We start from the raw sequence: 27,060 nt of genomic DNA, 5'->3' as shown, positions 1-27,060 counted from the left end.
AACTGGATGTTGGCAAAAAATAAAAAAATACACCCTTCTCATCCCTTGTGAAAAGGTAATTCCCAGAAATGTCACTCCACAGAAGACATTTACTTCACACAGGGAAAAGCTTAAAGCGTGCGAATGAGAAATCGGTCGCATAGAATATGTCCTTATGAATTATTTTACAACTCAATCAACTCCCTCATGTCCAGTAACTGAAGCATTTTTAACATGTATACTTGGAGTGGCAGCTCAAAAGGTACAACAGAAAAAGATATGGAAAATTATAAATGAAAATGTGAAATGAACTGAATATATGAAAATATATGAGTGAAGATTGTACCTGTAAACCTGCCCAATGAAAAAAAAAAGACAAAATACATCAAAATTTGCTCACAAAAAAAAACATGTATAATTAAACACTGTATTACACTCTGGGTTCTCATGATCCCAGAGGTGATAATGTAATTGGAACCATGAATAAGGAAGTGAATGTGTCAGGTTCAGAATGCTTTACAGTGACCAAGTGAAAACTGAAACTAATATTCAGCATACAACAAACATATTCAAACTAATGTAGAACTGCATTCCCATCTTGTGTATTTTTCTACATTGAGACAGACAATGAATATTGTTTTACAAAAGCATATTTACTGTAGAAAAACATGACTCTGGCATTGAGCATAAAAATCATGACAAACTGTCAATTAAACACATAACTACTGCTATAATACATTATTTATAATGCCTTCAGAAAGTATTCACATCCCTTGGACTTCTTCCACATTTTGTTGTGTTACAGCCTGAATTTAAAATGGATTAAATAACTACATTTTATGTCACTGATCTACACACAATACCCCATAATGTTTCACAAATTAATTAAAAATAAAAAGCTGAAATGGCTTGAGTCAATAAGTATTCAACCCCTTTGCGATGACAAGCCTAAATAAGTTCAGGAGTAAACATTTGCTTACCAAATCACATAAGTTGCATGGACTCACCGTCTGTAATAATAGTGGTTAACATAATTTTTGAATGACTAGCCCGTCTCTGTACCCCACGTATACAATCATCTGTAACATCCCTCAGTTGAGTTGTGAATTTAAAGCACAGATTCAATCCCAAAGACCGGGGAGGTTTCTCAATTCCTCACAAATGTCACCGATTGGTAAATGGGTAAGAAAATAAAATAAAGCAGAATATCCTTTTGAGCATGGTGAAGTTATTAATTAGGTTTTGGATGGTGTATCAATACACCCAGTCACTACAAAGATCCAGGTGTCATTGCAAACTCAGTTGCTGGAGAGGAAGGAAACTACTCAGGGATTTCACCATGAGGCCATTAAAACAGAGTGAAAAGGAGGATGCCTGTACAGAATACAATTATTCCAAAACATGCATCCTGTTTGCAACAAGACACTAAAGTAATACTGTGAAAAATGTGGCAAAGACACTAACTTTTGTCCTGAATACAAAGTGTTATGTTTGGGGAAAATTCAACACGTCACTGAGTACCACTCTTCGTATTTTCAAGCATGGTGGTGGCTGCATCATGTTATGGATATGCTTATCATCAGCAAGGACTAGGGAGTTTTTCAGGATAAAAAGAAAGAGAATAGAGCTAAGCAAAGGCAAAATCCTAGAGGAAAACCTGGTTCAGTCTGCTTTCCAACAGACACGGGGAGATGAATTCACCTTTCAGCAGGACAATAACCTAAAACATAAGGCCAAATCTACACTGGAGTTGCTTACCAAGAAGACATTGAACGTTCCTGAGTGGCCTAATTACATTTTTGTCTTAAATCTGCTTGAAGATCTATGGCAATACTTGAAAATGGCTTGACAGAGCTTGAATCATTTTTTAAAAGAATAATGAACAAATATTACACAATCCTGGTGTGCAAAGCTCTTGAGACTTACCCAAAACAATTCACACCCAAAAGGTGTTTAACATGTACTGATTCTTTTCATTAATAAAAAAAAAAATCTACAATTTTTCTTTTCAATTACAGAACATTTTGTGTAGATCGTTGACCAAAAAATGACAATTTAATCTATTTTAATCCCACTTTGTAACAACAAAATGTGAAAAAAGTCAAGGGGTGTGAATATTTTCTGAAGGCACTGATCAATGATTTTTAAAGGAAGTTTAAAAAAATAATTAAAAAAATAACCAAGATTTCCTACACCTCAAAAATGCTAGTGATGAATTACTATCCAAGAAAGTATCATTGTGTATCACACATAAATTCAATCACTTTTAAAAAGGTAAAGTCAGCAATATGACATCATCATAGACAAACAATCTAAATCAGTCAAGAATCCCATTATTGATTCTTCCCAACTGATGGGGTAAATTGCTGACTGTATTTTCCCAGCACAGGGACTAATATTATTCGAGATTCTAGACCTGCTGGATTCCAAGTGTGTTTGAATAGAGGAAAAAAGGTATACCCAAACGCGCTTCAGCCCCACTTAAATAGCATGCAGGTAAGGGGAGATTCGTCCAGTTTAAGCCAATAGTTCATTTCGGCTTTGTGAATGCCTTGGCTTCTTTCTTGAGTCTTTTGAGGTCCTCCTTGCCACTGTCGTCTGAGTCAGGTGGCTCATAGTCAGAGTCTTCACCAATGTCCTCGCTATCATCATTGATGAAGCTGTCGTCGTCCCCAAACTCATCATCATCATCATCATCGTTGTTGTATGATACTGGCTTTTTTGCTGCAGAAGGGATTGTATAGCATTATTAACGACCATTTCTAGTATTATTAACGTGCTGTATAATCCATTGATGCTAGCACAAGACATCGGTTGTGTCTTTATCAATATGATATGGTACGTTCCACAAAAACAGCACGGCTAACGGTATTTTATTGCATTCACTCATAACAGGATTCAAATAGGTATCACACATTAAATAGCTATTAAGTTATCCCTGCATATGCCATCTGTGTAAATATGTATGCAAGGCAGCAAGACGATTGCATATCATGTTCATGAATATATAAGTGTGTGGGGGACATTCGGTACTCCTATTGTACAGATACAGCACTTGCAATAATATAAGATGGCAATTATCTTTTCATCACTGCAGTTGTTCCAATCTACAGGGTCACGGCTGAGTAGTTTGACTTGTATTTCAAATGGGATCCCCCACCAGTACTTGAGGGGGATCAAATGTTCCCTACCACTCTGAAGAGGGAAAAATTTGTATTCTAGTGTTGGTGTGGTAATACTGAACTGCCTACAGTGTAGACAGACTTGGGGAGACTGTTCACCTGATGACCTACCAGGGTTGGGGAGGAACTGATTACATGTAATGTGATTACAAAAAAACTGTTCTCAGCAAAAGTATTGTAATCGGATTACATATACTTTTGAAAAACTAGATAATGACTTCTTTGATTACTTTAATTATAAATATAAATGATAATGGAAATGGATTTTGACAAACAAATTGGTTTTAAAAAAATCTGCGCAGCCCTCCAATGAATTTCGAAATCCCAATGTGGCCCTCGAGCCAAAAAGTTTGCCCACCCCTGATCTAGGATTAGCAACCCCTTCCCCAATCCTTACCTTATCCATTAGTGGGGAAAATGCTAAACTGACCCAAGATCAGTGTCTAGGCGCAACTTCACCCTACTCCAGGTTTCTGGTCATGGCAGCTATGTTCAATACCATAACTATGAGTCTGTAAGCTGAGAGGCAATACAAATTGAGTTACACACCTCCCTTACAGAAAGTCAATGTTTCCCAATTAGTTTGTAGATCCTGCTGATGTCACGTCAGAGAAACGGAGGGCAATTGGTTTAATCGTTTTTGCTTCTTTAAACTCTGGAGGGGAATGTGGATTATGGGTTTGTACAGTGTATTCACTAGTGCTACAGTGGATGGATATGCATACACATCGCTGTCTGACTAAATCTTGCAAGGTAAAAACGAACAATCCAATAGCCCAGATAAGATTGTTGGGCATCTGCTTCATATTAAAGGTTTCTATTATGTTTCTGCTTTCTCTCTGCTCTGCATACCAGTTGGGATTCATTTGATTTACGGCTGATTATTTTCTGCATTGAAGAGGACCCAAAAATGGAACCAAAAACACACTTGGGGGATGGTGAGAGATTAGCATGTCTTTCTCACGCAGGTATAAATTAACATACCTCGTGTCTTCTTGGTGTGTTTGTATTCCTTCCAGTGAAGAGGGTTTTTCCTGGAAAGAAAACATGGAAAATTACATTTGATTTACTACCAAGGCCAAGGTACTAGCTTTGTGCAATGCCAATGAGGCTAAAAATGTCAGACTCTCCTGTTGCTCAAACACTTGAGGCCAACACATTGAGTCCTCTCAGACACTCTCCTGTCATCCGAGTCCTATGATTGCTGGCTTATTCTATTATTTAACCTTTCTGTATCCAGAAAGTTCCATTTAGGTCAAAACACCACTTTTACAGGGAAGATCTGGCTATAATAATAGGTTATTTACTCTTTCCCTGTTGAAATTGTAGGAGCTATTCGGCTACTTTTTTCCCTGATGTCTGCCATTACTGACAATAATGGTATTGAGACACGATTACCAGTCTCTTTTATCCTGTAATGGTGACTACATTGTGGTGTGCGTCCTACCTGTAGCAGTCTGTGCCGTACGGACACTCAGGTCGGTCCGCGTCCTCCTCTTCCTCCTCTTCGTCTTTGGCGGAATCCTCCTCGTAGTCGCTGTCGCCGGGGTGACTGCATTCTTGGAAGTGGACTGGGTTTTTCCTTTGATAGAAATAACAATTTTGAGAAGAAAATCATTGAAAGCTCGCTATTAAAACTCACTGAAAGTTATGGTCGATCCCGTTTTTATTGGTATTCTTTGAAGAGCTGAGGCCCCATCTAGGCTAATCCTTGTGTACGTCCCAAATAGCACCCTATTCACATAATCGGCCCTGGTCAAAAGTAGTGCACTATAAAAGGAATAGGGTGCCATTTGGGACGCAACTCTCGTCTTGGAGAATACTGTAGCTATCCCATGCTTCACGTACACTACCAATTTACTATCTTAAATTGTAGAATAATAGTGAAGACATCAAAACTATGAAATAACACATATGGAATCATGTAGTAACCAAAAAAAGTGTTAAACAAATCAAAATATATTTTATATTTGAGATTCTTCAAAGTAGCCACCCTTTGCCTTGACAGCTTTGCACACTCTTAGCATTCTCTCAACCAGCTTCATGAGGTAGTCACCTGGAATTTATTTCAATTAACAAGTGTGCCTTCTTAAAAGTTAATTTGTGGAATTTCTTTCCACCTTAATCCATTTGAGCCAATCAGTTGTGCTGTGACAAGGTAGGGGGGTATACAGAAGATATCCCTATTTGGTAAAAGACCAAGTCCATATTATGGCAAGAACAGTTCAAATAAGCAAAAGGAAACGACAGTCCATCATTACTTTAAGACATGAAGGTCAGTCAATACAGAACATTTCAAGAATTTTGAAAGTTTCTTCAAGTGCAGTTGCAAAGACCATCAAGCGCTATGATGAAACTGGCTCTCATGAGGACCACCACAGGAATGGAAGACCCAGAGTTACCTCTGCTGCAGAGGATAAGTTCATTAGAGTTACCAGCCTCAGAAATTGCAGCCCAAATAAATGCTTCAGAGTTCAAGTCACAGACACATCTCAACAACAACTGTTCAGAGGGGACAGTGTGAAATATAGCTGCAAAGAAACCTCTACTAAAGGACACCAATAATAAGAAGAGACCTGCTTGGGACAAGAAACACGAGCAATGGACATTAGACCGGTGGAAATTTGTCCTTTGGTCTGGAGTCCAAATTGGAGATTTTTGGTTCCAACCGCCGTGTGAGACGCGGTGGGTGAACGGATGATCTCTGCATGTGTGGTTCCCACCGTAAAGCATGGAGGAGGAGGTGTGATGGTGCTTTGCTGGTGACACCTTCTGTGATTTATTTAGAATTAAAAAAGGCACACTTAACCAGCATGGCTACCACAGCATTCTGCAGTGATACGCCATCCCATCTGGTTTGGGCTTAGTGGGACTATCATTTGTTTTTCAACAGGACAATGACCCAACACACCTCCAGGCTGTGTAAGGGCTATTTTACCAAGAAGGAGAGTGATGGAATGCTGCATCAGATGACCTGGCCTCCACAATCCCCCAACCTCAACCCAATTGAGATAGTTTGGGATGAGTCAGAAGGCAGAGTGAAGGAAAAACAGCCAACAAGTGCTAAGCATATGTGGGATCTCCTTCAAGACTGTTGTAAAAGCATTCCAGGTGAAGCTGGTTGATAGAATGCCAAGAGTGTGCAAAGCTGTCATCAAGGCAAAGGGTGGCTATTTGAAGAATCTCAAATATAACATATATTTTGATTTGTTTAACACTTTTTTGGTTACTACGTGATTCCATGTGTTATTTCATAGTTTTGATGTCTTCACTTTTATTCTACAATGTAGAAAATAGTAAAAATAAAGAAAAACCCTTGAATGAGTAGGTGCGTCCAAACTTTTGACTGGTACGTTAACTATCAGTGGTTTGAAAATAAACAAAACCTTAGATAAGAGACAAACTATCTGGGGGGGAAAACATACTGCACATGTTCAGTTCTTTGATATCAGGAAGAGCTGCCATGGAACCAATTTGATAGAATACATTTGTTTTGTAACATGCATAATAGCTAAAGTGCACTTATCTCATCTTTAGTACCCAGAGCAACATAAAATAAAAATATCCATCAAATATGGCATGTCTTTGAATTCAAATACTTCTTGGAACATTTGCCGGCCTAAATTCATGTTCTCAGAAGTGCAGTTCTTCTCAAGTACTAGTTTAAACATTTCTAACAGTTGTTGTTCAGACAATGTTATGTGGGGATGTACCTGTAACAGTCCTTTCCATAGGGGCAGGTCGTCCTGAGCCGAGCTTTGGACTGGGCGGGGCCTGAAACGTCACCTGACTCCTGAGGCCCCTTGCTGACCTTCTGACCGTTCGGAGGCTGTCTCCCCCTGTCCTCGGACTCGCTGGCCTCCGCTCTGCACGTAGAAGTGCTGCTGCCTTTCGCTGTGGAAGCTTCTCCTCCTCCTCCTTTTCGCATCTCTCCATCGTCCTCCTCCTCCACGTCAAAATGGTCAGACTCCTCGCTCTCCTCTACTTTACTAGGCTTCACCTGCTGCCTGGCGTTAAATGCCTGAGGAGTGATACACCATATACTGTAACTGTACATTAACCAACAACACACAACAAACAAAAGGGAGGACCATCCTCAGTGAATTTAAAAATAGTCATTTTTAGACAAAACTATACTAGCTATATTCACGTCACCAAATAATTGATTACAACACACTGTTTTGCAATGAAGGTCTACAGTAGCCTCAACAGCACTCTGTAGGGTAGCACCATAGTGTAGCTGGAGGACAGTTAGTTTCCGTCCTCCTCTGGTTACAGTGACTGCAATACATAAACCTAAGAGGCTAGTGGTTCTCACCCCCTTCCATAGACTTACACAGTAATTATGACAACTTCCGGATGACGTCCTCCAACCTATCAGAGCTCTTTCAACATGAACTGACATGTTGGCCACTCAATCAAAGGATCAGATAACTAATCTAGTACTGAAAGCATAAGCTACAGCTAGCTAGCGCTGCAGTGCATAAAATGCTGTTGACTCATAGAGAGAGGCTATCCAACACTAGAACTCTTACAAGTCAAGGTATGCTTTTGGTTTTATTCATTTATTGCCACCAGGGCCCGCCGGTGTAACTGCTAAACTGCTTGCTAACTGTAGACTTTACTGTATGATTGTAGCGGGTTAACTAACACGTTAGTCTAGTAGCTATGTTGACTTGACGTTAGCTAATATGGTGACAACGATGTAGGCTGTGTGTAGCGTTTAGCGGTTATGAAGATATGAAGATTTGGCTTGGAAAGGTTTTTTCGCCTGGTCACAGCCAGCTGATGTCTTGTGCACTGAAGTCCACAAGCGAAGGGAAAAGGTGAGAGGAGGAGAGTGTGTAGATGCGAGAAGGAATTATCCAACGATCAAAGGGATCATGCTGTTTGTATGTGGCTGCTATTAAAGTGAACTGTGTTTGAGTGTGATCAGGTGTGTATTCATTACGCCGATCCTATTGAAAAACTTTTCTTAAACGGAATCAAATGGAACGAAACTGGGATTAACATACCTGAATTTGTCCAACAGAAACTGTCATTTGCAACTGTTGGACTAATGATTACACCCTAGATCAGCTAGATGCAGGCAAGATTGTGCAAGGCGGCATTGAATGTGTCATTGTCTGTCACCTTGATTACTCAAATCTCTCTCAACCTGTGCACCTACATTGTAAACTTTCATTCATAGGTTGTAGCAACCTCATGATGGGTATAGGGAAAATTCTAGTATCATGTCGTAGCCTAAACCTATCGATGTTACATTGAGCTGGGTGAATGGAATTTGAATGACAGTCATCCAATATGCTCTAATAGAAATAAGGCCATACTCATAAAACATTTTATCGTCCTCCCTGATCTTAAACGGCACCGATTGCCACTGCCACATACTCTACAAATGAATGGATGATAAATTGCAAGGTCACAATGCCTCGGTGTTGATGACGCATGAAAAAAGCTACCAGCCCCTCCGGTACTTCACGCAAAAATATCTACCATTCCATTCTTGAGTAACCTTGACATTTCAGGGCTACATGGCACAAGTATATTACTGAGGAAAATGCTCAGTTAATGACTACCCAGTCCCCATAAGCCTTTTAAAGACCCTTATCTAACCAAACTACTAGTACACCTATTAATAGTTGTTTTAGCAGAATAGCTGCCAACGTGCTTTGTTGTGTTATCAGGTCATCACAGAACAATAAGTCTTTATGATGGGGCAACTGGGGAGGGGATCATGGAGTAGAAGATCTGACAAGGTACAGGAAATACTCTCATAGTACCTCATCTCGTTTTATCATGCGCCAGCATCTGGAAATGCACTAAGATGATTCAGTGATGTATTCTTGAGGAATTTTGAAATTCAACAGAGGCCCGCACAGGTGTTTTTTTGTACCGATTTGTTCATCAAAATCAATTTGAGGGTTGGAAAAATTTTAGTTATTTCAAAATCCTGCTTACATGTCCATTACAATTTGTTCCATTCTTTTTTATAATGTTTTAGACATTCAAGTGTAGCCTGGAGTCGTTTTCTAATCCAAAGCAATAATTTCTCCAAAAAGATTACTCCCCTGTGCATTTCTAACACACAGGACCATTTATTCCCGCCAAATTGCCCTATGGCTACTCTTTTTACAAACTACATTTTCCTCTCGGACCATAAAGATTGATTGGTTGATTGATGGATTGTAAGTAAATACATACAAGTCAATGTGAGCCATGAGAGGATAAGAGCCTGTGATCTAGCGGTGCAAAACTGTCATCAAGGCAAAGGGTGGCTATTTGAAGAATCTCAAATATATTTTGATTTATTTAACACTTTTTTGTTTACTACATGATTCCATATGTGTTATTTCATAGTTTTGATGTCTTCACTATTACTCTACAATGTAAAAAATAAAGAAAAACCCTTGAATGAGTAGGTGTGTCCAAACTTTTGACTGGTTGTGTGTGTGTGTGTATATATATATATATATACACACACTGCTCAAAAAAATAAAGGGAACACTTAAACAACACAATGTAACTCCAAGTCAATCACACTTCTGTGAAATCAAACTGTCCACTTAGGAAGCAACACTGATTGACAATAAATTTCACATGCTGTTGTGCAAATGGAATAGACAACAGGTGGAAATTATAGGCAATTAGCAAGACACCCCCAATAAAGAAGTGGTTCTGCAGATGGTGACCACAGACCACTTCTCAGTTCCTATGCTTCCTGGCTGATGTTTTGGTCACTTTTGAATGCTGGCGGTGCTTTCACTCTAGTGGTAGCATGAGACGGAGTCTACAACCCACACAAGTGGCTCAGGTAGTGCAGCTCATCCAGGATGGCACATCAATGCGAGCTGTGGCAAGAAGGTTTGCTGTGTCTGTCAGCGTAGTGTCCAGAGCATGGAGGCGCTACCAGGAGACAGGCCAGTACATCAGGAGACGTGGAGGAGGCCGTAGGAGGGCAACAACCCAGCAGCAGGACCGCTACCTCCGCCTTTGTGCAAGGAGGAGCAGGAGGAGCACTGCCAGAGCCCTGCAAAATGACCTCCAGCAGAACACAAATGTGCATGTGTCTGCTCAAACGGTCAGAAACAGACTCCATGAGGGTGGTATGAGGGCCCGACATCCACAGGTGGGGGTTGTGCTTACAGCCCAACACCGTGCAGGACGTTTGGCATTTGCGTGATTTTGTTGTCAGCACATTCAACTATTTAAAGAAGAAAGTATTTAATAAGATTATTTCATTCATTCAGATCTAGGATGTGTTATTTAAGTGTTCCCAGTTTTTTTTGAGCAGTGTATATATATATATACAGTGGGGAAAATAAGTATTTAGTCAGCCACCAATTGTGCAAGTTCTCCCACTTAAAAAGATGAGAGAGGTCGGTCATTTTCATCATAGGTACACGTCAACTATGACAGACAAATTGAGGAAAAAAAATCCAGAAAATCACATTGTAGGATTTTTAATGAATTTATTTGCAAATTATGGTGGAAAATAAGTATTTGGTCACCTACAAACAAGCAAGATTTCTGGCTCTCACAGACCTGTAACTTCTTCTTTAAGAGGCTCCTCTGTCCTCCACTCGTTACCTGTATTAATGGCACCTGTTTGAACTTGTTATCAGTATAAAAGACACCTGTCCACAACCTCAAACAGTCACACTCCAAACTCCACTATGGCCAAGACCAAAGAGCTGTCAAAGGACACCAGAAACAAAATTGTAGACCTGCACCAGGCTGGGAAGACGGAATCTGCAATAGGTAAGCAGCTTGGTTTGAAGAAATCAACTGTGGGAGCAATTATTAGGAAATGGAAGACATACAAGACCACTGATAATCTCCCTCGATCTGGGGCTCCACGCAAGATCTCACCCCGTGGGGTCAAAATGATCACAAGAACGGTGAGCAAAAATCCCAGAACCACACAGGGGGACCTAGTGAATGACCTGCAGAGAGCTGGGACCAAAGTAACAAAGCCTACCATCAGTAACACACTACTCCGCCAGGGACTCAAATCCTGCATTGCCAGACGTGTCCCCCTGCTTAAGCCAGTACATGTCCAGGCCCGTCTGAAGTTTGCTAGAGTGCATTTGGATGATCCAGAAGAGGATTGGGAGAATGTCATATGGTCAGATGAAACCAAAATATAACGTTTTGGTAAAAACTCAACTCATCGTGTTTGGAGGACAAAGAATGCTGAGTTGCATCCAAAGAACACCATACCTACTGTGAAGCATGGGGGTGGAAACTTCATGCTTTGGGGCTGTTTTTCTGCAAAGGGACCAGGACGACTGATCCGTGTAAAGGAAAGAATGAATGGGGCCATGTATCATGAGATTTTGAGTGAAAACCTCCTTCCATCAGCAAGGGCATTGAAGATGAAACGTGGCTGGGTCTTTTAGCATGACAATGATCCCAAACACACCTCCCGGGCAACGAAGGAGTGGCTTCGTAAGAAGCATTTCAAGGTCCTGGAGTGGCCTAGCCAGTCTCCAGATCTCAACCCCATAGAAAATCTTTGGAGGGAGTTGAAAGTCCGTGTTGCCCAACGACAGCCCCAAAACATCACTGCTCTAGAGGAGATCTGCATGGAGGAATGGGCCAAAATACCAGCAACAGTTTGTGAAAACCTTGTGAAGACTTACAGAAAACGTTTGACCTGTGTCATTGCCAACAAGGGGTATATAACAAAGTATTGAGAAACTTTTGTTATTGACCAAATACTTATTTTCCACCATAATTTGCAAATAAACTCATAAAAAATCCTACAATGTGATTTTCTGGAATTGTTTTTCTCATTTTGTCTGTCATAGTTGACATGTACCTATGATGAAAATTACAGGCCTCTCTCATCTTTTTAAGTGGGAGAACTTGCACAATTGGTGGCTGACTAAATACTTTTTTTCCCCACTGTATGTATGTATGTATGTATGTATGTATGTATGTATGTATGTATGTATGTATGTATGTATGTATATATACACACACATATATACATATACATATACATACACATACATATACATATACATATACACACTTGAAGTCGGATGTTCACATACACCTTAGCCAAATACATTTAAACTCAATTTTTCACAATTCCTGACATTTAATCCTAGTAAAAAGTCCCTGTCTTAGGTCAGTTAGGATCACCACTTTATTTTAAGAATGTGAAATGTCAGAATACTAGTAGAGATAATTATTTCTTTCAGCTTTTATTTCTTTCATCACATTCCCAGTGGGTCAGAAGTCAATTAGTATTTGGTAGCATTGCCTTTAAATTGTTTAACTTGGGTCAAACGGTTCAGGTAGCCTTCCACAAGCTTCCCACAATAAATTGGGTGAATTTTGGCCCATTCCTCCTGACAGAGCTTGTATAACTGAGTCAGGTTAGTAGGCCTCCTTGCTCGCACATGCTTTTTCAGTTCTGCCCACACATTTTCTATAGGATTGAGGTCAGGGCTTTGTGATGGCCACTCCAATACCTTGACTTTGTTGTCCTTAAGCCATTTTGCCACAACTTTGGAAGTATGCTTGGGGTCATTGTCCATTTGGAAGACCCATTTGCGACCAAGCTTTAACTTCCTGACTGATGTCTTGAGATGTTGCTTCAATATATCCACATCATTTTCCTTCCTCATGATGCCATCTATTTTGTGAAGTGCACCAGTCCCTCCTGCAGCAATGCACACCCACAGCATGATGCTGCCACCCCCGTGCTTCACGGTTGGGATGGTGTTCTTCGGCTTGCAAGGCCCCCTTTTTCCTCCAAACATTACGATGGTCATTATGGCCAAACAGTTCTATTTTTGTTTCATCAGACCAGAGGACATTTCTACAAAAAGTACGATCTTTGTCCCCATGTGCAGTTGCAAACCGTAGTCTGGCTTTTTTATGGTGGTTTTGGAGCAGTGGCTTCTTCCTTGCTGAGTGGCCTTTCAGGTTATGTCGATTTAGGACTCATTTTACTGTGGATATAGATACTTTTGTACCTGTTTCCTCCGGCATCTTCACAAGGTCCTTTGCTGTTGTTCTGGGATTGATTTGCACTTTTCGCATCAAAGTACGTTCATCTCTAGGAGACAGAACGCGTCTCCTTCCTGAGCGGTATGACGGCTGCGTGGTCCCATGGTGTTTATACTTGCGTACTATTGTTTGTACAGATGAACGTGGTACCTTAAGGCGTTTGGAAATTGCTCCCAAGGATGAACCAGACTTGTGGAGGTCTACCATTTTTTCTCTGAGGTCTTGGCTGATTTCTTTTGATTTTCCCATGATGTCAAGCAAAGAGGCACTCAGTTTGAAGGTAGGCCTTGAAATACATCCACAGGTACACCTCCAATTGACTCAAACTATGTCAATTAGCCTATCAGAAGCCTATCACAATTCCAAGCAGTTTAAAGGCACAGTCAACTTAGTGTATGTAAACTTCTGACCCACTGGAATTGTGATACAGTGAATTATAAGTGAAATAATCTGTCTGTAAAACAATTGTTGGAAAAATTAAGTAGATGTCCTAACCGACTTGCCAAAACTATAGTTTGTTAACAAGAAATTTGTGGAGTGATTGAAAAACGAGTTTTAATGACTCCAACCTAAGTGTATGTAAACTTCCGACTTCAACTGTATGTATGTATGTATGTATGTATGTATGTAAGTAAGTAATTAAGGTCACAGTTATGAAAACTTAGGACACTAAAGAGGCCTTTCTACTGACTCTGAAAAACACCAAAAGTATTTGATCAGGGGATGAAATACTTTTTTCCCTCACTGTACACATACATAACATACATAACATACATACATACATACACACACACAATAGTTAGTATACACTCAACTGTTTTAGACTGGACCTCCTCCTCATCGTCGTCCTCATCCTCGTCACTCTTCTTCCTCCTCTCTCTCTTCCTGGGCGTTGGCTCCGCCTCGCTGTGTTCAGACTCCTCCTCCCCTGACAAGGGCGCTGTGTCCCTGGCCCGTTTGGCAACGCCCTGCTTGGTGCTTGTCGTTCGGGTTGCGGTTCCTCTGCCTCGATTTCCAGCTCCTAAAACTAAAATGAGGACGATTCTAGGTGAACGGGTCGACTGTGTCATGTCAAAGATGATCTATTATATTGACAAGATAGTCGAGTGACTGCTATTACAATGGAAATATCTGTTCTCAAAGATGGAAGGCATGCGAGAGGAGGCGTGATCAGGTGGGAACATTCTAGCCAATGAGAGGGCAGATACTAAGTTGTTTTTCTCAAAGTTGCCAGAATGCATCCACTTATAGCAGTACATTTGTAACAGCCTAAACATTACGAAACTTCTATTAGATCAAATAAGCCTCACGTAATTTGACACTCTCTCATAGACCTCCAATACAAAAACGGGCTCATCTCACGCAGACAGATTTTTGGCTGAGTAAATCCTCTCATTTCACCTCTACCTCTCTGGTCATGTAAAGCAGGGATGGGCAACTCCAGTCCTAGTGGGGCTGATTGGTGACACTTATGCCCAAGTTCTCCTAGCTGATTCCAATAATCATGGTCTCCAGTTTAGAACACATTTAGCTTATTGAGGTGTCTTAGTTTGGGCTGGTGAAAACATGTGACACCATTCAGGCCGCTGAGGACTGGAGTTGCCCATCCTTGATAAAGGGATGCAAGGTGCAAATCACAATGACAACAGCAGAGATGGGAAACACTGATCCTCAGGGCCCAGTTTTTCAAAGGTTGTCTGTCTGGATTTCGCCTATTGGATAGGATTAAATGCATAGAAATAGAATGGACAAATCATTGACTTGAATGGGGACTCCCGTTCTATGCATTCTATTTTTATGCATTTAATACTATCCGATAGGCGAAATCCGGATAGATAACTTTTTTTAAACTGGGCCCAGTGCGCTGGTTTCACTTTCTCCCTGGAGTTTAATTATTCACTTAATGTCATTCATTGCCCAGACCTGGGCCTGTATTTGCAAAGCGTCTCAGAGTAGGAGTGCTGATCTAGGATCAGGTCTCCCCTGTCCATGTAATCCTTTTCATTATGATTGAAAAGGGAAAACTGATCCTAGATCAAGTTCAAGATAGGAAATTAGGAATCTGAAAAAGGGTATGTGCTGTCGACCGCTGATTGATGTAACCTAAAATATAGATTGAGGGTCCCTGTCAAAAGGCTTGCTCAGAGGCATTGGCAATCAATAATCAGAGCAAGCCACTGTCTGTACCATTTACAAATCTAAAGCCTAATGGATAACCTTTTTGACATTGTTGACTACAACGTCAGCACTACGTAGCCTAAATTAGCATTAGGAAACAATGTCTGCGTCCCAAATGGCATCCTATTTCCTACAGAGTGCACTACTTTTAACCAGAGCCCCATTGGCCCTGGTCAAAAGTAGTGCACTCTATAGGGAATAGGGTGCCATTTGGGATGCAACATGGTTAACGGGTCACTTGACTCCAGAGCGAGTCAGCATGAGGAAGTTGGAACTTTAAGTAAACTAGGGCAACGATGAGGAAATAACAATGGCTTGATCCGAAAGAGTAAGGTTTGGCAGCACGCCGCGACTGAAATCCGTTTTCCTGAAGCGGTTATGGACTTCATGAGTAATAGGTTGTTTCCAAGTATTCCACTCGTCGATGTACAAAATTACACATGACAGCGACTGTAGAGGTAATGTAGGCCTAGCTCTCAAGATCCCTTCCCGACTCAAGATTAGAAATTCCCAAGATGTCCATTTATCAACTAGTGAGTAGTGATTGCCAAGAGAATAGGCTATGGCTTAGCCTCTGCTGTTGTTGTACAAGACCTTGTAAGACCTTGTAAACATCCTTTCGTACATGTCCTCTCTCACACACACACACACCTCCTAACTCCATGTAGTTAAAGGGTGGGTATATGTATAGTAACACGCAATTGGCCTTAAGTTTCATTGAATATAAGTAAGAGTTTAAAACCAATGCAGTGAATCCTGTTGAGACAACGGGTTGTAAGCCCCTTATATTATTATTCATTTAAGTAGGATTAGATTTTCAAGTACTGGCTCTGAGAGGAATCCTAACATGGAGCCTTATGAAGCTAGCAAGTTAAATATCAACACTATTCGTCACTTAATACATTGGATTTTCTTTTTTTGCAAGCAAACATATTGTTTTGAAATGATTTGAGCACAGATCCGCTATTTCTCGTGCTTTTCCAGCTTTGCTTTCACATACGACATGTGATAGTGTGGCGCACAGCTTACTGCTTAAAGCGCAGTTCATTCAGTGCGTGAATCGAGAGGGAGAATAAACATATCAATCTTCTATAAAAAAATGGTGGATGTCTCTGACTAGTTAGACCTATTCAGAAATAACAGCAGCAGTTGACAACTAGGTTACTCCATCTCTCTCATGTCAATAGTAAAATGTGCCAATCCACTCCGACCTGGCATCATTCATTTGATGAGGAATATTTTCTTAATTTGTAATAATAACAATCATAACGTTAATTGCCGTCATATGCATGACAATGAATTGTTACCCAAAATGCCATTATGTCACAGGCCTAAATAGGAGTGATACCTTTGGTGGTGGTGGGGCTCTTTGGAGCTGCAATGGGTACCATCATCCAAGCAGGTAACACTCTTTTCTTTGGTTCGAGTTTTGGCTCGTTCTTGTCCTTTTCTGCTTCAGCTACCCCAGCCTCCGTCTGTGTTTACACAACCACAACGCAAACCGGGTTTATTGGTACCACCACATTCACAGAAAACATTTATGAATATACAGTACCAGTCAAAAGTTTGGACACATCTACTCATGCAAGGGTTTTTCTTTATTTGTACTATTTTCTACATTGTAGAATAATAGTGAAGACATCAAAACTTTGAAATAACACATGGAATCATGTAGTAACCAAAAAATTGTTAAACAAATCAAAATATATTTTATATTTGAGATTCTTCAAAATAGCCACCCTTTGCCTTGATGACAGCTAAGCACACTCTTGGCATTCTCTCAACCAGCTTCACCTGGAATGCTTTTACAACAGTATTGAAGGAGTTCCCACATATTCTGAGCACTTGTTGGCTGCTTTTCCTTCACTCCGCCGTCCGACTCATCCCAAACCATCTCAATTGGGTTGAGGTTGGGGGATTGTGGAGGCCAGGTCATCTGATGCAGCACTACATCACTCTCCTTCTTGGTAAAATAGCCCTTACACAGCCTGGAGGTGTGTTGGGTCATTGTCCTGTTGAAAAACAAATTATAGTCCCACTAAGCCCAAACCAGATGGGATGGCGTATCGCTGCAGAATGCTGTGGTAGCCATGCTGGTTAAGTATGCCTTGAATTCTAAATAAATCACAGACAGTGTCACCAGCAAAGCACCCCCACACCATAACACCTCCTCCTCCATGCTTTACGGTGGGAAATACACATGCGGAGCTCATCCGTTCACCCACACCGCGTCTCACAAAGACACAGCGGTTTGAACCAAAAAATCTCAAATTTGGACTCATCAGACCAAAGGACACATTTCCACCAGTCTAATGTCCATTGCTCGTGTCTCTTGGTCCAATCAGGTCTCTTCTTCTTATTGGTGTCCTTTAGTAGTGGTTTCTTTGCAGTAATTCGACCATGAAGGCCTGATTCACACAGTCCCCTCTGAACAGTTGATGTTGAGATGTGACTATTACTTGAACTCTGTGAAGAATTTATTTGGGCTGCAATTTCTCAGGCTGGTAACTCTAATGAACTTATCCTCTACAGCAGAGGTAACTCTGGGTCTTCCATTCCATCATAGCGCTTGATGGCTTTTGCGACTGCACTTGAAGAAACTTTCAAAGTTCTTGAAATGTTCCGTATTGACTGACCTTCATTTCTTAAAGTAATGATGTAGGTCCCCTGTAGCTCAGTTGGTAGAGCATGGCGCTTGCAACGCCAGGGTTGTGGGTTCATTTCCCACAGGGGGCCAGTATGAAAAATGTATGCACTTAGTCGCTCTGGATAAGAGCGTCTGCTAAATGACTAAAAATGTAAATGTAAAAATGTAATGATGGACTGTTGTTTCTCTTTGCTTATTTGAGCTGTTCTTGACATAATATGGACTTGGTCTTTTACCAAATAGGGCTATCTTCTGTATACCCCCCCTACCTTGTCACAACACAACTGATTGGCTCAAACGCATTAAGAAGGAAATAAATTCCACAAATTAACTTTTAAGAAGGCACACCTGTTAATTGAAATGCATTCCAGGTGACTACCTCATGAAGCTGGTTGAGAGAATGCCAAGAGTGTGCAAAGCTGTCATCAAGGCAAAGGGTGGCTACTTTGAAGAATCTCAAAGTCACAGTTTTGATGTCTTCACTATTATTCTACAATGTAGAAAATAGTAAAAATAAAGAAAAACCCTTGAATGAGTAGGTGTGTCCAAACTTTTGACTGGTAGTGTACATATTAATTAGAGTCACGAGTGGGATTCCCTGGGAAAATGGTGTCCGAAGTGGTATCACAAAGCGAATTGGTAAATGGTGCCAGGCGAGGGATTACAAGGGTAATGGTGTCAGAAGTGAAATACGAAGCGTAATTGGTGTCAGCAGTGGGATTCCCAGGAAAATTGCCAAAAGTAGGATACATCTCAAGATAAAACTTTTGTGAACACTACAGATTTCCTGACCTGGTTTGAGGTAGGTGGGTTGGGTAGCTGTTCATCTGGCTCCTTCTGGTCCACACTACCTCCCAGTCTAGATTCTTGTTCATGGGAGCGTGGTGTCCACCCCTTGCCCTGTCGAGTGTGGTAAGCGGATTCGTCGCTTGGTTTAGGAGAGGCAGGAGGAGACTTAATAACAGCCTCGTCTTCATCTTGAAGAGCTTGACTGTTTCTGGCAAGGGAGAGACAACGTGTTGCAAACTCGAGCTACTTCTCTACACCGGTTACATGAGTCATGCATGTGCCTTCTTTAGTGTAGCCAGTAGACAGTAGCTAAATTGACTTGAGTGTCTGTTTTGGATCCTTTTGATCTAAGCTTCAAACAAAAATGGGTTAACATTTCAGAGACAGAAGACCACCATTTAAAAAATATTACATAAATTAATGTGTTGGGTGTTGGTTTTACATAGAAAGAGATACAATACACTTGTATTTGTCCCTATTCAGTCCACTTAGTCTAGCCTGTTTTTGGGAGATGAAAGGCACAACATTTAGATGAATACAAATTAATGTATTCATTTGCTAATCAATTAGTTAAGCTATCTCATCTGATGACAGTGCCAGAGAACAATCCTTATCTTTCCAAATTTGTCTAAGGATGGTCAGGATGCACAGTGGGGATGTGAGCCATTCATAAATCACAATGTGCATATTGACCGGCGAATAGATAATGATGTTTGCGTGTATACAAAGGAAACATTATAGAAACGGGAAGATATCAAACTCTTCATTAAGGAGACACCTCCCTCTGCGAGTATGACATTTTCTATAGCAATGTTAAGCGACTAATTATTCTCCACAAAATGTTTTGCTACTGGAGACGTAATGTCATGCCACCATAGCGACTAATTGTGACATGTTTTCCCAATGGGAAAAGCTAACACCTAGCATTTTTGTTCCAGAAGGTTTAAACCTGAGGTGTAAGCAGGAGTTCATAAATAAGGACCCGAAAAAAAAGTTGTTAGTAGTACAGCTAATACATGACTTGATTTCAAAGATGTTAGCTACATTATGAGACCTTTATAGGTAAAAAAAAGAGGGTGGTGTTGAAAAGCAGAATTTAAAAAGGCATCAGATATTATATGCCAATATTTGTTGACTATAGATTTGATATCACGACTACCATCGTATAAGGTGAGTACGTAATTCACAGAGAAAACTGTTTTTCTGAGAATTGTCTAATAATTATTTTTAGCATTACAGATGTAGGATCTTAATTTGAGCCAGTTTGCTACAGCAGGAAAATAATCCTGCAGCAACAGGAAATGTGAATTATGTGGATTATAATTAATGGACATTTTTGTAGGGGTTGAGGTTAATGGACATTTTTGTAAAGGTTGATACATTTTTCGTGAGGGAAAATCAAGTCTGACATTTCAAAGTAGAAATTGGAAACTTCAGAAGCCTTTTTAAACCTCAAATACACTACAAGTTAAAATGAATTGCAGGAAAGTTCTCCTGCCAAAGGGTGATCAAATTAAGATCCTACATCTGTAGAACTTTGTTGCATGCTGTAGTCAGCCATTTCTTAGGGTAACCAGGAGTGTGAAAAAGCATGAAATGGAGACTGAGGATCATTTAATGTGCTTTAATGCTCAAGGTTACCCGGACAACTGGCTAACTATAGCATACAACAAAGGTAAAATGCAAAACTGCAAACAATAATTATTAGACAGAGGCATTCGTTAGAGGTTGTTAGCCCTGTAGAAATTGTGCTTCTTGCAGTACAAAAAAAAGCAAGTATGTATAGCAATATAAAAAAATATAAAAAGCTACTTCTGTGTACGCGCGCGAACCAGTCGTAATTTTTCTGATGTAATTGTTTATTGGTTTCAAGTTTTAGTCAATTCTATATTTAGACCTTGAGGGGAAACTAAAGGGGTTGTTACCTGGGTGTTCCATCTTCTCCACCCACGGCCACCACCTTGTAGATGTACTTCCCAGGAAGAAGGGAGATGATGTGTCCCTGTCCAAGTTTATGCCACTGGTTCCTGTCTAGGGGTTGTGGGGGGTCATCCAGTGACGACTGACAAAAGCAGGGGTTCACATGAGTCTGGGATTGGAAAGAATAAGAACGGCATTCTTTCAGTTATGACTATGGTGTTGGTGGCCATGAGGTGCAGTTGGATATACTTGTTATTTCCAAACAACAGCTGGCTGTAAACAATTAGTGGTATTTTAAAGAAAGTGTCTCGGACCACTCTTCATTTTAAAGGGCTAGCATGCTAACGCTAGTTAGCAATTGCTCCAGAAACTGACTCGGGGTAAGTTCATCTGACTCTGGGTAAGTATAAAAGAGGGCTTACTTGCCAAAATGTCACTAACCCTTTAATGAGGTCTAAGTGCTGCCCTTGAGTGGTAATTCCCAAACTCTCAGTAAGCTGACTAGATGAAAGAGAAGGTTGCAACTACTTGAATTCAAATGTTCCTTGTGTTTTTTCTTAACCTAATTCATCTGCAGCAATGTTACGATCCAAAGGCCTTACTACATCCTCAGGCTGTGACCTTTGACAAAATGGAGAGAATCTCTGTCCTTTTACAGGCAGCCTGAGGAGGCTCTTTGGACCAAACCGTTGCTTAACAACTAAAATAAACAATTGAATGCATAAGTGTTGTGCCCTTCTCCCTTACTCTGTAAACTATTAAATAAAAGCATTTCTAATAAAGGTAAGGTGTGGTAAGACCACACACGACAGTCTCCCTGGGGTACAAATCAACAGGTCCTCAAATGGTTCAAGAACCCTTCCAAAACATAAAAAGAAAACATGGTGATTACCGAGGGGCCTTCTTGAACATCCTATTGATGTCTGATTTCAAAGGATTGTTGTTTTTGGCACAAAACCCGCCTCGGCACTTAGCTGTCTTAATAGGGTCAGCGTGCACTTGAGCCCTAGATGAGAGAGAATAGTCTACTCTGAATAAAGAATACATTCTACTTAAGCCTACAGGTTTGATGCGCAGCTGCCCATTCAGGTTCTCAAGGAGGCCGTGGTGTCTGGAGACTCTTTTGTCGCTGACCTGAAACACACAGAGAGAATAAACTCACATAACAGGGCCTGTATTCAAAATATCTAAAGCGTCTCAGAGTAGGAGTGGTGAAAAGGACCAGTTTAGCCTTTTAGATCATAATTAATAAGATTATATGGACAGATCCTAGATCAGCACTCCTGCTCTGAGATGCCCCAGATCTGAGAGACAATAGGCATTCAGCAGGTAGGAGGTCAGGACAGTACAAATCAATACAAAATGAAGAAGGGCAATTCCATAGTAAATGAAGAAGGGCAATTCCATAGTAAAGGGTCCTGAATCCTGAGCATAAAAAGTTTTAGTCAATTGTGTACAGACTGGGCAAAGAGAATTGTTTGTACTGTAGGTATATTATGCATGAACATACAGTGGGGAAAAAAAGTATTTAGTCAGCCACCAATTGTGCAAGTTCTCCCACTTAAAAAGATGAGAGAGGCCTGTAATTTTCATCATAGGTACACGCCAACTATGACAGACAAATTGAGAAGAAAAAAAATCCAGAAAATCACATTATAGGATTTTTAATTTATTTATTTGCAAATTATGGTGGAAAATAAGTATTCGGTCACCTACAAACGAGCAAGATTTCTGGCTCTCACAGACCTGTAACTTCTTCTTTAAGAGGCTCCTCTGTCCTCCACTCGTTACCTGTATTAATGGCACCTGTTTGAACTTGTTATCAGTATAAAAAGACACCTGTCCACAACCTCAAACAGTCACACTCCAAACTCCACTATGGCCAAGACCAAAGAGCTGTCAAAGGACACCAGAAACAAAATTGTAGACCTGCACCAGGCTGGGAAGACTGAATCTGCAATAGGTAAGCAGCTTGGTTTGAAGAAATCAACTGTGGGAGCAATTATTAGGAAATGGAAGACATACAAGACCACTGATAATCTCCCTCGATCTGGGGCTCCACGCAAGATCTCACCCCGTGGGGTCAAAATGATCACAAGAACGGTGAGCAAAAATTCCAGAACCACACGGGGGGACCTAGTGAATGACCTGCAGAGAGCTGGGACCAAAGTAACAAAGCCTACCATCAGTAACACACTACGCCGCCAGGGACTCAAATCCTGCAGTGCCAGACGTGTCCCCCTGCTTAAGCCAGTACATGTCCAGGCCCGTCTGAAGTTTGCTAGAGTGCATTTGGATGATCCAGAAGAGGATTGGGAGAATGTCATATGGTCAGATGAAACCAAAATATAACTTTTTGGTAAAAACTCAACTCGTCGTGTTTGGAGGACAAAGAATGCTGAGTTGCATCCAAAGAACACCATACCTACTGTGAAGCATGGGGGTGGAAACATCATGCTTTGGGGCTGTTTTTCTGCAAAGGGACCAGGACGACTGATCCGTGTAAATGAAAGAATGAATGGGGCCATGTATCGTGAGATTTTGAGTGAAAACCTCCTTCCATCAGCAAGGGCATTGAAGATGAAACGTGGCTGGGTCTTTCAGCATGACAATGATCCCAAACACACCGCCCGGGCAACGAAGGAGTGGCTTCGTAAGAAGCATTTCAAGGTCCTGGAGTGGCCTAGCCAGTCTCCAGATCTCAACCCCATATACAATCTTTGGAGGGAGTTGAAAGTCTGTGTTGCCCAGCGACAGCCCCAAAACATCACTGCTATAGAGGAGATCTGCATGGAGGAATGGGCCAAAATACCAGCAACAGTGTGTGAAAACCTTGTGAAGACTTACAGAAAACGTTTGACCTGTGTCATTGCCAACAAAGGGTATATAACAAAGTATTGAGAAACTTTTGTTATTGACCAAATACTTATTTTCCACCATAATTTGCAAATAAATTCATTACAAATCCTACAATGTGATTTTCTGGGATTTTTTTTTTCTCATTTTGTCTGTCATAGTTGACGTGTACCTATGATGAAAATTGCAGGCCTCTCTCATCTTTTTAAGTGGGAGAACTTGCACAATTGGTGGCTGACTAAATACTTTTTTCCCCCACTGTAATGTTGTATGGTAAGGATTTTAAACGTCCTTTTGACATCATTTTCTTTCCATAAGAGACAGAGGAGATATAACAAGGTACAGTTCAGTATATACTTTTTTCTCCAAGTTTCTAGTTAGGATATTTGGTAACAATTAATTGCATGGAAGTCTACCTGCATAAAATGGAAAGGTCATAATTAATTTATTGCAGATTAAACCAATGCAGCATTAGCTAGAGCAATTGTCACCAACCCTAGTACTGGAGAGGTACAGGCCAGGGGATGCATGCTTTTAGCTTCATACGAACCACCCTGATAGCTCTCTAGTTACAGATTGTATGCCAGATAATGTGATATAACCAAAGATGTTGTTATTTTCTGGAAACTGTCATTTCTAAGCTACTTTTTTCACCAAAACGAGAACAAAGAAAGTATCGCTAAGAACAGGTTAGTTGAAAAATCTATGGCAGAGGTTTGTATTGGGCTTCCCTGTAACGACCAGTAATAGACACCAAATATCTTTGGTTATATCTAGTATATAGCTAGTAGCGCTCCATGTCCAGGGTTGGGGAACACAGACGTAGCAAACTCTACTAGCATGGAATGCAGTTTTAACATATACTGAGTGTACACAACATTAAGGACACCTGCTCTTTCCATGACTGACTGACCAGATAAATCCAGGTGAAAGCTATGATCCCTTATTGATGTCACTTGTTAGATCCACTTCAAATCAGTGTAGATGAAGGGGAGGAGACAGGTTAAAGACTGATTTTTAAGCCTTGAGACAATTGAGACGTGGATTGTGTATGTGTGCCATTCAGAGGGTGAATGGGCAAGACATAATATTTAAATGCCTTTGAACAGGGTATGGTAGTAGGTGCCAGGCACACCGGTTTGTATCAAGAACTGCAACGCTGCAGGTTTTTCACACTCAACAGTTTCCCGTGTGTATCAAGAATGGTCCACTAACCAAAGGACATCCAGCCAACTTGACACAACTGTGGGAAGCATTGAAGTCAACATGGGCCAGCATCCCTGTGGAATGCTTTCGACACCTTGTAGAGTCCATGCCCCGACGAATTGAGGCTGTTCTGGGGGCAAAAGGGGGGGGGTGCAACTCAATATTAGGAAGGTATTCCTAATGTTTGGTATACTCAGTTCATTCATTTTTTTTATATCCATAATTATATATTTTTAATATCCATAATTGACATTTTTATATCAATCATTAGAATTTTTGATATCGATAATTACATTTTTAAAAGGTATATGATAATGTCCTTCATAGTGGCGGGATCACATTTGCATTCTCCTACATAGGTTCTCTGCTCCAAACAGGAAGACACCGCAGCCGTGTACTTCTCCAAGTTAGAAGGAGCATTGCAGCAAAGATGTGCAGGACGCTGTGACCCTGACCCTATTGCTACACTAATATGCACATTATGTAGGCCTAAGCATGGCTCTTCTGCAGCTGTTGAGGAGCAGCCATGGATAGTATTTTCGGGGAGGAAAAAAGTTTGTCTGCAGGGGGGCATCGAACTCACAAACTCACTGCATCTAAAATATTATAACCCTTACACATTAGCAACTTCCACCACCTACAAGTGATGTTAAGTAGGGGGAAAAGTGATTAGAAATGTTATTAGATAAACAAATGTCATTATTGATTTCTCACAAGAGAATACAACTTTAGCTGCATTGTCATAATGATCGTCACGTGTGTTATTCGACTCAAAGAGCAGCAATGGATTCTTTTTTCTTCTTCTGGGGAAACAAGTTGGTCTGCAGGGGGAATCGAACTCACACTCACCAAAAATAATACTAATGCAGCGAGTCAGTGGCTTCTGCCACCTGCAAGTTACATTATTTTAGGGAAAAAGTGGTAAGTCGAAGCGGACTGGTTTTCAGTGTTAGTTTAGTTATGATAATTGGGCAATTATTGATATAAAAAATGTTGATGTATGATATCAATCATTAGAATTTGATATCGAAAACAATTTTCTATATCCAAAATTTGAATTATTGAAATAATTGTTTTATTAATTATGGATATGCATTTGAATTGTTGATATCAAACGTTGTTCTCCATGAAATGCTATGGGGAATTATTGATATAAAAAATGCAATTACTGATATCATTTAAAAATATATATATATCGATAATTCGAACTGTATAAAAAAAATGCAATTATTGATATAAAAAAATACAATTATTGATATTTTAAAAAATCAATTAATTTATGTTAAAACGGCTTTCCATACTACTAGTCTAGACTTTCCAACTAAAGCTAGCTACTTACGCCAAGGAATGGACCCCTTCCCAGCAGTGTCTCCCCCTCGGGCAGGTGCATTGGACTGCCACCATCTACAGGCACGAGATCGAACCCCGCCATCTGCGACTGGTGGTTGCAGTCAGAATAACATGGTATAAGCAAAGACTATGATAACTATCCCCTCTCATCTGTGGTAGGAAACCATATATTGGTAGCTATGAATGAATGTGGACTTCTCCGCACAAACAGGCTAGTTTTGTTAGCTAGTTGAAAATAAATGTTGTCATGTAAACAAGGCAGCTGTAATGAGTGTGTATGTTTAGTTAACTGGCTGAACTACTTGTTTTTCCAAACTGTTCTCTTCTAGCATAATGCTAGTTAGATAGCTAATTCATTAAACTGACAAGCGTATGACAGACTCTAGACTCAAAGATGATCTATTATATTGACAAGATAGTAGAGTGACCGCTCTAACAATAGAAATACATGTCCTCAAAGATGGAAGTCAGACGGGAGGCGAGATCATGTGAGACCATTCTAGCCAATGAGGGCAGATACGCGTGTGAACAACAGGTGTACACGTATATCAGTGCATTCGTAACAACTTAACCATTACGAAACTTATATTCGATCAAATACGCCTCACGTAGCAAATCAGCCTCATTGACCGCCATTCAAAAATTCCTCACTTCGTGGTCTTATCTTTGTGGGCAGATTTTGAGCGGAGTAACCCTCTCGCTTCGCCTCTTCCTCTCTGCTGGACTTCCACCTAAGAGCTTGTTTCTACTGAATAGCAGTTAGTCCTCAGATAATTAGCCATCTAACTGACCAACCAGAGTATACTGCTTTGTGCTAAATTATTTATATATATTATTTTTTACCTGTTCTCGGTAGCTTGGTGCTGAGAAAAACGTGAAAATGTAAGTGATTTCTTCAGAAACTTCCGGGCTGTTATGTAGAGAGCG

At 40.5% G+C, this 27,060-nt stretch overlaps 1 protein-coding gene across 1 annotated transcript; it reads right to left on the bottom strand.

The window, feature by feature from the left end:
• Positions 1 to 620: 620 nt before the first annotated feature.
• LOC311113417 (aprataxin and PNK-like factor) lies at positions 621 to 27,060 on the bottom strand. Its single transcript, XM_084156627.1, has 11 exons — positions 26,977 to 27,060; positions 26,123 to 26,221; positions 21,784 to 21,855; positions 20,727 to 20,890; positions 18,805 to 19,009; positions 16,714 to 16,840; positions 14,003 to 14,208; positions 6,875 to 7,182; positions 4,609 to 4,743; positions 4,146 to 4,195; positions 621 to 2,703 (listed from the first exon to the last, which is right to left on the bottom strand). Exons 2-11 carry the CDS (start codon positions 26,213 to 26,215, stop codon positions 2,510 to 2,512), a joined length of 1,554 nt encoding a protein of 517 aa, XP_084012753.1. The 5' UTR covers positions 26,216 to 26,221; positions 26,977 to 27,060; the 3' UTR covers positions 621 to 2,509.

Source organism: Coregonus lavaretus (genome assembly GCF_964263955.1).
Source record: "Coregonus lavaretus genome assembly, chromosome: 40".
NCBI classification, from domain to species: Eukaryota; Metazoa; Chordata; class Actinopteri; order Salmoniformes; family Salmonidae; genus Coregonus; species Coregonus lavaretus.
The sequence above is the reverse complement of the archived record's forward strand: the minus strand, read 5'-3'. Positions and strand labels throughout refer to the sequence as shown.

What these genes read in the sequence shown, in the direction of transcription:
- LOC311113417 (XM_084156627.1), bottom strand. Translation starts at nt 26,215, where the DNA reads ATGGCGGGGTTCGATCTCGTGCCTGTAGATGGTGGCAGTCCAATGCAC. An exon ending in AGGAGGTCCAGTCTAAAACA is followed by an intron (nt 7,183 to 14,002) that starts GTTGAGTGTATA and finishes ATCACTCCTCAG; the next exon opens with GCATTTAACGCCAGGCAGCA. An exon ending in ACACACCAAGAAGACACGAG is followed by an intron (nt 2,704 to 4,145) that starts GTATGTTAATTT and finishes TCCCTTCTGCAG; the next exon opens with CAAAAAAGCCAGTATCATAC.